Raw genomic sequence first — 12954 nt, 5'->3', positions numbered from 1 at the left:
TCCGACGGGTTTGTGTCGTAACGTAATTTTTCGACTAGATTCTAGCGGTGGTGGCCGGAATCTGGCACTGCGGGTGATGGGGGTATTTTTGTTATTTTATAAAATTTTTATATACTAGAGTGTTTAGTTAAATTAGCAAACCTAGGGGGTTTTTTAGAAATTTTTAAATTTACAAAAAATTAAAATATCAAACTTTCAAGGGTATTTTAGTTTTTTTACTATTACCAAATGAAAATCACTAACAGTACATGACGGAAGGTACTTATTTATCGTTACAACAAATCTTGGGTATGTGTAAATCGTTTGACCTTTTAAATTAATAACAAAAGATTTATTTTAGATAGATTATGTGCAAAATATTTTTGAGTCTTATTCAGTAATTTTCATAAAGGATAAAAGTGTAATTTAGAAAAAAAAAATTATTAGGATAAATAAGATTAAGGAGAACCATATATATAAACTTTTTCTCTAGCTTAGCTTAAAAAGGAAAAGGAAAAAAAAGGATAAAAGGTACTTCTGTTCATTGCGATGTCTACCCACAAACAGGAGACCAGAAAGTTTCAAGCTTCACCAAAACGACACAGTATAATAAAAGTTAAAGTCCTGTCCTTGGCAATATTAAGTTTTTTGTGACAAAAAAAAGGAATTCCTCTCATTCACCATAACAAGCACGAATAATAAACAATACTCAGAAAAGTGAAAAAAAGAAATAAAAAAAAAAACAGTATTTTAATATATTTTTTAAAATTAGGTGGATGAGATGAGAAGCTCTGGACCTTTCGCTCCGAATGGCGGTGCATTTTGGACGCGTCTGAGAATCCGTAACAGAACCCGATATTCCCGCTGATATTGGACACAATATTTTCCGGCTTGAGATTCCGCTAGAGTTACCGTGATGGTGACCAACGATTATATCACCGTTAACGGCAACGGTAGTGGGGTTTTCGGTAAGACGGAGGAGGAGTATGTCAGGAGGCTCCACAAGCACGACGTCCAAGACCACCAGTGTAGCTCTTCGCTTGTTAAACACATCAAAGCTCCTGTTCCACTGGTAAGCTCTTTTTATTTTCTCTTCTTGTTTCTCAAATAAATCAAATTAATTATGGATATGTTCTATGATTAGTTTTAGTTTTTTAGATTTATTGGAGATCCGTAGACAGATCGGAGATTTAACATTTAACTTTTAGAATGATTGGCGATTTGTATTTTAACCGTTCTTAGCGTTCACGATTAGTTTGATTTTGTTTTAGGGCTTCCATAAATGTAATGAGTTTGTTTAGAGCTCTGTGTTGAAGACTTCGTACATTTGACAAGTTTAAAGTGGAGACTGAGTAAACGCTTGACAAAGTCTTATAGACATGTTGTATTGAATTTTGATTGCATTTCGTGTTTGCTTAATATACTCTCATTTAACGAGAATGTATTGCATGCAACTCGTTAAATCTTTGGTAGTTTTGGTTTCAGAGATTTTTTATTTTGTCTGAGAGAATCATTGCGAAAGTTTTGCATTGTCAGGTGTGGTCTTTGGTGAGGAGCTTTGATCAACCGCAGAAGTATAAGCCGTTTATTAGCCAATGCATTGTACAGGGTGACCTTCAGATTGGAAGTGTGAGAGAGGTGAATGTTAAGTCAGGTCTGCCAGCTACAACTAGCACTGAAAGGTTGGAGCTGCTAGATGATAAAGAGCATATTTTTGGCATGAGGATTGTTGGAGGAGATCACAGGCTCAAGGTATGTTAGTTATTAATTTCACAAATGATGCCTTTGTGCGTGTGTGCAAGCACATGAATAACTTTGTTAGATCTGGACAAGTTGGTTTCATCAAGTCTTAGTAAGATACCTGGGTTGATATATTAATCATTGCTTGTAAATTTGTTTTAATTCATTCTAGTTTTGTCAGTGGAAATTTAATATGATGCAATATGAGGAGAATATTTCATAGTTTACCCCAATGGCCCAAAATTTTGTTTGGCTCAATGGCCCCTTCGGAATGTCACTGTGATGAAAATATATAATTTGCTGTGGCATAAGGCTTTCTTCAATTGATATTAGGTTTTTAATAATGATTTAAATCAGTTTATGATCTGATTTCAGATTGGAGTTGATTATCAGAGTTGTTGGAAGGCATTTTGGAGCTTAAGATTGTTCTTTGTTACCAAATGGGATTTTGTTTTCCAGAAAGAAGATTAAAACCTAAACTACAAAATTTCTCTATGAAATCCTGGGATATATATTGAATTATGGTTCTTATTTAAAGCACATGTTGTGAAATAAATAATATATAGTGTAAGAGAAAAGAAATTGTAAGAGAGAGAGGAGTAGTGCAAAGCTTTCATTCGGTTGGCAGGCTCCATTTATAGAAATCCCAAAGCATCAATTCGCCTAATTAGGAAAATGAATATGAAGCATTGATAGGAAAAAGTAAGTTTAAAACATCTGGCAAGTGGCAGAATATTTACACCACTTCACAACTTTCCTTTTTGAATTTTCACCACTTTTAGATAATTATATTAGACTTTGTTCAGGAAAAAACTAGTAACATAACAACTTTAAGAAACACAAATTTATGATCAATTGTAAAGTCGTGTTTGATATGCTTAAAAATTTTGTCAGTAAAATCCAATGGTACCTAGTCAATGGAAAACTGTGTTCTTTGTTTAGTTTTTTTCTGAGGAAACCTAATACAATTATCTGAAGTTAGTGAAAATTCAAGAGCGATGTTGTGAAATGTTAGGAATATTTCACCGCTTGGCTCATGATTTAAATCACTTATTCCTGGTAACATTTAATTGCCTAGTTGCCTGGCTTGGCCATTTTTTGGGCTTCTATTAACATAGAGCCCCCCAATGGATTTTTAATTTATACCAATTGCATGAATCTGTACAGCTTTATTTCACAGTAAATAACTTACTATAGCATTTAACTTGACATTGCACTGAATTTTTATGATCTCTTTTTAACATGTGTTTTTAGTACTGTTATATCTGGCGGGAACTTTTCTTGCATTGATTATTTAGAATATTCTTTGGAGGCAATTTAGGACCAATAAACAGGATTTCTGGGTTTCTTAATAAAACTTAAAACTTATAAAATCTATGCAGTAGCTCATCGGGTTGGGTACGTGAATTGTCACTGCTCTCGTCCTCTGGGTGATGTGTCCTCTATAGCCAATGTCAATTAGAGTCCATTCTTGCCTCTTTTGTCTCACTAGCATATCAAGACCGAGCCCAGTAATTCACTTGTGCAATTGGTGGATTATTGCATGAGCATACTACTTAATTGATTTTATCTCATTGTGCCTGTGTTGTATATAAAATTCATTATAATGTAATTATTATAGTACAACTGTTTAATTCAATTTCTTTAATTGAATTTGAAATGACAGTTGGAAGAATGTGCCTACTTCTCTACTTGTGAATTAGATCAAACAATCCTTTTTTCATATCCAATATTTTCTGTGCTCGTGCAATATCTTGATCATCCAAAATTTATTCTACTCTGTTTCACCTTCTTCCATAATTGCAGAACTACTCTTCCATTGTTACTGTACATCCAGAGGTCATTGAGGGGAGACCAGGAACATTAGTAATCGAATCATTTGTGGTGGATGTACCAGATGGAAATACCAAGGATGAAACGTGCTTTTTTGTTGAGGCTCTGATCAAATGCAATCTCAAGTCTCTAGCTGATGTCTCAGAGCGTTTGGCTGTGCAGGACCGGACAGAGTCGATTGACAGAATCTGAGTCTTGGGGGTCAGGTTAGTAAGATAGAGGTTCCCTTACGGTGTGGGTGGAGAATGTGAAGCATGTTATGTGAAAAGTGAGTAGCGTATTTGGCATCTACAGACATGTTCAGCTTTTCTTTACATACACTTTATGATCTATTTCTTTCACTAAATTGATGTTGGGTATCTTGTATTCGTAGTGGCTGACAATCGAGGCTCATCTATGGTCTACAAGTTTCCTAAATTAGAACAAACAAAAAAAACAAAAACAAAAAAAAGTAGGTTTCTCTCTGTGATTTTTCTATATTTCAATAATTGGGTATGGTATGTATTGATTTCAGATTGTAAATATTTTTGCATGATGAATATATGTTATATTTAAACTGCTTACTGTTTGGGGGTGCATGTTTATGAATTGAATTGATTTTTTGTCATTACGTAATACAATATTTTAGAGTGAAATTTAAGAATACATTCTTCAATAATTTTCTCTTACAATCGAAGTGCATAAATGAGCCAAAGAATTAGGTGGTACATGTTTCCCATTTAAAGCTAAACACACAGAATGTGTGAAGAGTTATGAGTCACCCTCCCATAAAGTCAGGCGCTGCGATATGACCGTTGTTTAATAAATACGGAAACTGTAAAAGCTTGAAGAGCTCCCTTTTCTCTTTGCAAATCGCAATAGGGTAGTCCTATTAGGTTTAGCAAGTGTTATATGAATCATTTGCCGAAGAACTTTGTAATTTGTGGACTCTGTATGAGTACTGAGAATAAATATAAACTTATAGTAGCGGATTTCATTGATAAACAATTGTAAGAGAATCTCTCGTTAGTGGTAAACACATGTTAGTATGTTACGGACATGGTTGCCTTTATTCTTAATGCTGGTGTTGCTTTTCTTTTCTATTCGTTTGGTCGGAGTTAGCCACTTGCCATTCCTCCAATACCCTTTGTCAGAAATCTGAGTTTTTTTATATATATATATGAAAGATTAATTACATTAATGTTTGGATTAGAGTCACATTTTATATTACATTTTGGTGTGTCATTTGTCGGGTCCTTCAGATTTTAGGTGTTTTAACCATTTGATATATTAATTAGAGTAAACAACTTTTTCCCACCCACTTTTGTCTTCATGATTTCCACCTAAAAAGTTTCAAAATACCACTTTTCTATCCGAAGTGGAAAGAAAACTTGGTTCAAGTTGTTAGGGCTTTTGAAGAAAAGATGTTAGTTAGTCTTTTGTTAGTGACAGGTTGGATTTTAGTAGTCAGAATCTGACTTGGAAGAGGTGGCTGTACATTATACAAATCACTCGATTATCGGTGATTGAGAGGAGCAAGGTTTAAGAGGTTTTGGTGAATAGTGATCGGGGTAGAGAATGATGGTGGCGTGAGATTGTAAAAATGTCGAAATCGATCGACGATTGGTTGGAATATAAACTTTGGGTGAAAAATTGGTATTTTGAAACTTTTTTGGGTGGGAAAGTGTTATTAAGGCAAATGTTTGGGTGAGAAAAGTGGTTTACTCTATTAATTAATTGTTGTGTTAAAAGTATTTTACTTAATGTCATAAAATATCTTTTAAATTTATTTATATTTTAGTTTATTCGTTTTAACTTGATAATATAAACATAAATATTTTTAATTTAACCCTAGGGGTCTGCTTAGGAGTTTTTTTTCACTAGTTTTAGGGGGTTTTTAATTAGACTGGTTTTGAAGTGTTTAAAAATCATTACTTGCCAGATTTTTTATAGGTTGGTTTTGACTGGTTTAAAAACCTCAAAAAACCAGTGTAGTGTATTTTTGAGGGTTTATAAAACACCCCAAATCGAGGTGTTTTGGTTGGTTTAAAAATTTTATCCCAAAAAACCCCTTTCCACTATTATTCATATACAATAATCCCTTTGTTGGTTTAAAAATTTCTTCAAACCCCATTCAATCTTCAACTTTTAGATGACTATTACAATGCTTTTGAATCTTTTATCTTAGGCTTTCTAATCCTTCGATAGAGATATGAAGGTTTTTCTTTCTTTCTTCTTCAATTTCCCCTTCAACTTTTTGTTATTTTAATCTGGTAAACTCCTTTGCAGGCTGTATATAATTTAATTGCATTTCTTTACCAATTGTTTTACAAAATTAGGTTGTTTTTCCTTTATTTGATTCTTTCTATTTGCGTTTAGGTGATTCATTGAATCCTTATCAGTTTTTTAAATAAAGATTGTTTTTTATGGCTTTGCTTCACTGATTGAAGAAAAGAACAAAAAACTATTTTTTAGAAATGCTGTTACTGTTGTTATATTGATAATTTGCGAAGTCCAACATTATGGCAGCATATTTATTCTCTTAAAATAACATATTTCGAATGATTGTGTAATAAATTAAATAATATACAATAAAAGAACTTACAAATAAATTAAACTTGGAAAAAACTTTGATATTAAATATTGGTAATTGAAAAAAAAAAAACTCTCAAATACTAGTTAAAGTTAAGGTATTTTTATGGGTATATATATAAATTTATCATTTTAAAAAACTATAAGAACCGTTGGAAAATAAACTCTCAAGCACAGGTTGTGTATTTTAAAAATTGTTACTAAAAACTCCTCAAAACTGTTACAATGATTTACTTTTATAACCGTTATCATAAAACTCTCAAGCAGGCCCTAGATGAGTGAGTGGGTAAGAATTATGCGGCCAGTCACGGGGGATTCGTTAATACAAGAATAATTCAATAAAGTATTATTAGTTTGCTTTAAAAAATTACTGATAATCAAAATGCGAAATAAAGAACAGGCTGAAACCGGGAAATAGCTGAATTCTTCATTCCCAACGCGCATCTAAAGCTAAAGAATACTTATATAAAAATGAAAAGGAATAAACAAATATTAGATAAATAACTCTTTAAAGAGGCCCACGCTTTGTGACGCGTCGGTGCCTCCACTCGTTCACACAAGCTCTCCCTGACTCCCAGTCCCACTCTCTTTAATAATCTTTCAACTCCATTTCTCACTCTCTTCGTCCCTGAAGACAAGCGCTTACAGACAAATCCAATCCCTTCTTTGCTCTCTATCTCCAAGCTCCCACTCACCTTTTTTAGGTGTCCGACGAGTTTCTTCAGCTTCAAACAGGTCTCTTTTTCGCTGACAATTTAGCTCATTCTTTCCTTTACTTCTCCATCAATAAACAAATGGAGATCTCTCTCTCTTGGCTGTAATTCTGCCGCTTTCTTTTTATTTAACTATTTTTATCTCCAGATCTATATTTTGTACCTTTCTCTTTGTATGCTCTTCCTCAGTTAAAGCACTTTTTGTACCAGTCTTTTTGTCACTGTATTTATAAATATAAGTAATAAGATTTTCGCTCAACTGAAGTTCGTATAAACAATTTTTATTTATCTTCTGAAGTCTGAATTGTCCTTCTGAACCTCCAAAATTACGAAAATGCTTCGGTTTTTGCTCTCTTTTTCTGTTATTTTATCGTATTTTAGTTGCTTCTCTCACGCGAGCGTGATAACGTGCTCCGGGATAGTACCGTTGAGGTACCGAAACGATAAGATATCGATCACCGATTTCGGGGGTGTCGGTGACGGGAAGACGTTGAACACGAAAGCTTTTCGTGAGGCGATATATCGTATTCAGCATTTGGGGAGAAGAGGTGGCACGCTTCTTTATGTGCCTCCTGGGGTATACTTAACCGAAAGTTTCAATCTCACTAGTCACATGACTCTTTATTTGGCTAGAGGTGCGGTTATCAAGGCCACGCAGGTAACTCATTTACTATGATCTGGTTTGGAGTTAAATTTGATACCACAAAAAAGAGTTAATGTGAGCAATAAATACTAGGACATGTCGGTGAATTTTTAATAATTCGTTGATATTGAACAGTATTCTGCAATTATTGTACTTGTTATATGCAATCTGAATCGTTTAAAAATGGACTGTTTGATTACAACATTCTAGAAGTTATGCTTATAAATGGCTTATTGTCTTCCAAAATTGTATTTGTTACATGCAACGAAATGCGAAACGTTTGCTGGTTGGTTATTGGCAAAGATTACACATGCTTGCATATATATTTTATGGGTGAATCTTGCCTTTGTTGATATCAATTGGTTGGATTTGGAATTGGGTTAATATAAATATATTTATATTTTTTTGTGTGGTCTTGAGTACTGTGATGTAGTTGACACTTGACATGTCTATTAGTTGGATCATTGTATTGGCTGAACCAGAGTGATTAAGTAAAAAGTCGTGGATGAAGAGATCTAAATGAATTTTGGTGGGTCCATAGCAAAACTGTTGGGTCTATGTAGCATGGTGGCATGTGCAACGCATTTAAAGAATTAACAATTCTGCTGGTTGGGCTGCCAAATAGCTGGCGGATGATGTTCTGTGTCTATCGTGATATAAGGTTAAGAGTATAATATTTCTTGGTCCGCTACCATGCAAAGTTGTGGATACAACTCATGGCTTTGATAATGACAATTCTGATTATTATTTTTTTAAATAATTAAACCATGCCTCTATTAAGTAATAAATGCTATATGGTTAAAAGATAAATACAATGGAAAGAAAAGTAACTTGTGAAAATTGTTTATTGTCAAATGGTTACATAACCTTAAAATTTAAGCCCTTGAAGCTTACTTTATAGGATCTTTCTTTTTCTCACTATCACTGGACCATGTCGGCTACTAAGTTGGGATCAAGATCTGTCTGTNATAATTGGTATATGTTATTTATCAAACTCATTTTATCTTAATTATTTCAAAAATAAAATTAGAACTTATGAGGTAGAAAAGGAATTTAAAATTTTAAAAATTTTAATTTACACATACCCAAGGTTTGCTGTAACGACAAAGTGGTACCCAAAAGGTTTTGAAACAACAAATAGGTACCTTCTATCATGTGCTGTTAGTGATTTCCGTTTGGTAATAGTGAAAAGACTATAATGCCCTTGAAAGTTTGATATTTTAGTTTTTTGTAAATTTAAAAATTTCTAAAAAACCTCCTAGGTTTGCTAATTTAACTAAACACTCCAGTATATAAAATTTTTGTAAAATGACAAAAACACCCCCACCACCCGCAGTGCTAGATTCCGGCCACCATCGTCAGAATCTGACTGACAAATTGCGTTACGACACAGACCCGTCGAATCTATGTTGTAATGCGTCGATTTGGCCTTTTCCGGCCAGATTCGTGATCAGATCTACGTCCAGATCTGGCCATCGAGAGTTTTGCGGCCTCGACGGCCAGATCGACGCATTACGACACAGATCCGATGGGTTTGTGTCGTAACGCAATTTTTCGGCTAGATTCCGACGGTGGTGGCCAAAATCTGGCATTGTGGATGGTGGGGGTGTTTTTTTCATTTTACAAAATTTTTATATACTGCGTGTTTAGTTAAATTAGCAAACCTAAGGGGTTTTTTAGAAATTTTTAAATTTACAAAAAACTAAAATATCAAACTTTCAAGGGCATTCTAGTCTTTTCACTATTACCAAACGGAAATCACTAACAGCACATGACGGAAGGTACCTATTTATCGTTTCAAAACCTTTTGGATACCATTTTATCGTTATAGAAAACCTTGGGTATGTGTAAGTCGTTCGGCCTTTTAAATTATTAATAAAAGATTTATTTTAGACAGGTTATGTGCAAAATATTTTTGAGTCTTATTCTGTAATTTTCATAAAGGANGTAAAACTTAGGAATTTCTTTTATTCTATTTGTTACTCAAAATGAGGGACGAACTTAATTATGCTAAACTAAATCATTGGCTTTAATTTTATTGGTTAAATAACATTGCTTTTAACTTCTTTGGCCTCGGATTGCTAACCCGTTGAATTATTGTAAGCAAACAATGACTTGTGTAAGTGTTGGTAGGGGAGGGAAAAATGTCTTATTTATGTTGGATGCTAGCTGTAGTAAGATGGGATGAGGCTTTTGTCAAATTTAATACAGCATATACGTTATTTACACACTTTTACCTATTAATCTTGTAATGTTTGTGCTTATGGATAAAATTCTTTCAAAATGATCTCAGTTTTGTCACATTGGCTTCCATGGTAAGGTGGGGTTTATGTTTAACTTTCATCCTTTCTTGATTTTCAGGATACTCAGAATTGGCCCTTAATTGCTCCCTTGCCATCTTATGGAAGAGGGAGGGAGCGCCCAGGAGGAAGATATATGAGTTTTATTCATGGAGAAGGACTTCGTGATGTTGTGATCACAGGTGGGTTCCAACAAGATCATGATTCTATTGTGATGGCTTGTAATGTACATTAGTAGACACCTTTCCTCTGTACACCTTAAAAATCTTATCTAATATGGTATTCAGACAATTAGACCAGAGATGCTGAATGTTGGAGAAGGAAAACTAAAAGGAAAAGTAATAGTAGAAAAGCTGTACTTGCAGATAAACTGTTATCAAAATATCATGTATAGCTACTGTTCAGCATTTAATTAATTGCTTAACATATGATGTCTGTCCTTTCATTGTTAATCTCTCTTTAAAGTTTGAGAAATTTTCCCCACAGGTGAAAATGGGACAATTGATGGTCAAGGAGCCATCTGGTGGAACATGTGGAGGCAAAGAACTCTTCCCTTTACAAGACCCAATCTCATAGAATTTAAGAATTCTAGAAGCATAATCATTTCCAATGTGATCTTTCAGAATTCTCCTTTTTGGAACATCCATCCTGTTTATTGCAGGTAATCACCAAATATTAGTTTTATTATCTAAATACACTGAACTCATTACTATATATGTGATATGAGGTTGTCCAGATGTGTTGGTGTTACTTGTAGAAAGGCACTGATATTTAACTGTTTTCCGGTGGCCATTCACGTAAATGAAATGAAAGATTGTGGTCTTGAATCAATGAGAGATTTGAATTTGTAATCAAGGAGCTACATTAGAAGCTCAGAATCCAAGCTAGAAAATAGTCTTAAAGTATGTGGTTGCCCTTGCACATTCTTGTTATCTGTGGATTTCATAGTGCCTGATTTACTGTTACCAATAAAACTCGAATTATGAGCTGATTTCATTATCCTGAATGGTGAGAGACTATAGAACTTTTCTCAACCATCTTTGAGTTCTACCCAGTTCCTTTTGATTCAGCTGAAATAATTATTACAAGGTAGAGTTGAAACTTGGTTTGATGCTTTCTTCTTTCTTGCAGCAATGTCGTTATCCGATATGTTACTATCTTGGCTCCATTAGACTCTCCCAATACTGATGGAATTGATCCAGGTATTTGCTTTTGTGCAAAGTTGTTATTGATATCTGTTTGTCTCTGGTTTGATTTCTAAATTTAACCACACATACACACACATGAGCAGAAATTCTAGAATTGCCAAACATTATCCTAATGTGACAAGAACAACAGACAGAGTACTTGCAAGCTGCTAGAGCTCTGGCATTGTAAGTACATGCTGCACAACAAAAGGAATAGAGCCTGGAGATACTTATTGTGATTTTATATGCAGTGTTGTCTATTCTCATCTTGTTAAATGCAAGATTTGTTGTTCGTTTATTTTATTCCTATACTTCCATATAATGGTAAGAAGTATATACCCAATAGATGGAACAAAACCTTTGTAGCAACTTTGTGCAATAGCTAACAATAGGATAAACAGTTTAGGGTTTAGGGTCATTTGTTATTTCTGTTCATGCAGTTCTTGTAGTTCACCCCTAGGACCTAAGCGTCTTTCACTTCTATGGATAATACCACATTCAATACAGGGGTTTTTAGAAAGCATGATAAATATTGAGCATGGTCATTTTTAATTTCTACTGAAATCAAAATTTCATGAATGATTTGCCAGATTCAAGCTCTAATGTATGCATAGAAGACTCTTACATCTCTACTGGAGATGATCTTGTGGCTGTGAAGAGTGGATGGGATGAATATGGGATAAATTATGGTCGTCCTAGTTCTGGCATCGTCATCAGGCGAATTACAGGATCGTCACCATTTGCTGGAATTGCAGTTGGAAGTGAAACCTCTGGCGGAGTAGAGAATGTCTTGGCTGAAGACATTAACCTTTACAATGTGGGAGTTGGTATACATGTGAAGACAAACATTGGTAGGGGAGGATTTATAAGAAATATCACGGTGTCTGGTGTGTATATGGAAGGTGCCAGGAAGGGAATAAAAATAGCAGGAGATGTTGGCGATCACCCGGACGAGAACTTCAACCCCAATGCTCTCCCAGTCGTAAAGGGCATCACAATTAAGAATGTTTGGGGTGTGAAGGTCCTAGATTCGGGTTCAATAAAAGGCTTGAAGAACTCTCCCTTCACCGGAATTTGCCTCTCCGACATTAACCTTCATGGTGTCAAAGGACCAACATCTCCTCCTTTCAAGTGCTCTGATATAAGTGGAGTTGCTTATCAGGTAAAACCATGGCCTTGTTCTGAACTGACCAGCTCCCAACAGACTGGCTCATGTTCTACTTACGTCTGATTTGTTATTTATTCATGTAATTTTTCAACTCAATTCAAATTATTAATAAAGTTTGATGAGTTTATGCATCAATTCAATGAATAATATCACTTTCGCAACACATAATCTCCAGAAATCAAATCATAATTCATAAAGCGAAAGAGAAAGAACAATCCAACAAGTATAAACTACAAAAGATCGATAAAAGAAACATGCTAATGCACGTATATCCTTCTACATCTTCGACAGACGTAAAATTATTTATATACGACACAAACATACATACAAGCAAACCAGTAACTCAACAACTAATAGTAGAAACGCTCGCACACAATCCTAAACAAGGTGGTGCATCAGCATCAGCATCACTATAGTATTTCATTTTCTAAAAATGATTCAAGAACTTGCGGATCTTCACCAAGAATCCACGCTCGTGTTCATGTCCTTCTCTCCCCTCCCTCGCCTCTCCTTCCATGTGGTGGTGATGGTGGTGGTGGCGGTGGAAGTGATGTAGCCTCTTGAAGTCCTCACCCCTCGCTACGCCATCATCACGCCAGAATGGGAACCTGGGCCCACTCGTATCTCTGTGGTGAAACTTCACCCACCTCGCGGGGATCTCATGAACCTCCTTCTCCTCAACTGATGATGATGACATCAACATGTCGTTACCATACGGTATCTCGCGATGAGGGAACCGTGATGGTCCCCATGGCTTGCCGAAACGGTGCTGACGGCAGGGGCGACGGTGACGGAGTGCGAGCGATGGACGTTGAGGGAA

At 35.0% G+C, this 12954-nt stretch overlaps 2 protein-coding genes across 3 annotated transcripts; both read left to right on the top strand.

Moving 5' to 3' along the window:
- The first annotated feature begins 670 nt into the window (after positions 1–670).
- On the top strand, positions 671–4120 carry LOC116129312 (abscisic acid receptor PYL8-like). 2 transcript variants are annotated; one of them, XR_004127893.1, is made up of 4 exons: positions 671–1051; positions 1516–1731; positions 3526–3820; positions 3926–4109. XR_004127893.1 is itself a non-coding variant. In XM_031415066.1 (3 exons), exons 1-3 carry the CDS (start codon positions 896–898, stop codon positions 3742–3744), a joined length of 591 nt encoding a protein of 196 aa, XP_031270926.1. In that variant the 5' UTR covers positions 672–895; the 3' UTR covers positions 3745–4120. The 2 variants fall into 2 exon arrangements, 1 of the variants encoding a protein (XP_031270926.1); XM_031415066.1 differs by having other exon boundaries at positions 672–1051; positions 3526–4120.
- Positions 4121–7000: 2880 nt separating this feature from the next.
- Positions 7001–12269, top strand: LOC116129279 (probable polygalacturonase). Its single transcript, XM_031415023.1, has 5 exons — positions 7001–7494; positions 9841–9961; positions 10266–10440; positions 10911–10981; positions 11557–12269. Exons 1-5 carry the CDS (start codon positions 7171–7173, stop codon positions 12195–12197), a joined length of 1332 nt encoding a protein of 443 aa, XP_031270883.1. The 5' UTR covers positions 7001–7170; the 3' UTR covers positions 12198–12269.
- The last annotated feature ends 685 nt before the right edge of the window (positions 12270–12954 follow it).

Source organism: Pistacia vera, unplaced genomic scaffold (genome assembly GCF_008641045.1).
Source record: "Pistacia vera cultivar Batoury unplaced genomic scaffold, PisVer_v2 Contig210, whole genome shotgun sequence".
Lineage (NCBI taxonomy): Eukaryota > Viridiplantae > Streptophyta > Magnoliopsida > Sapindales > Anacardiaceae > Pistacia > Pistacia vera.
This window is presented reverse-complemented; position numbering and strand designations above follow the sequence as displayed.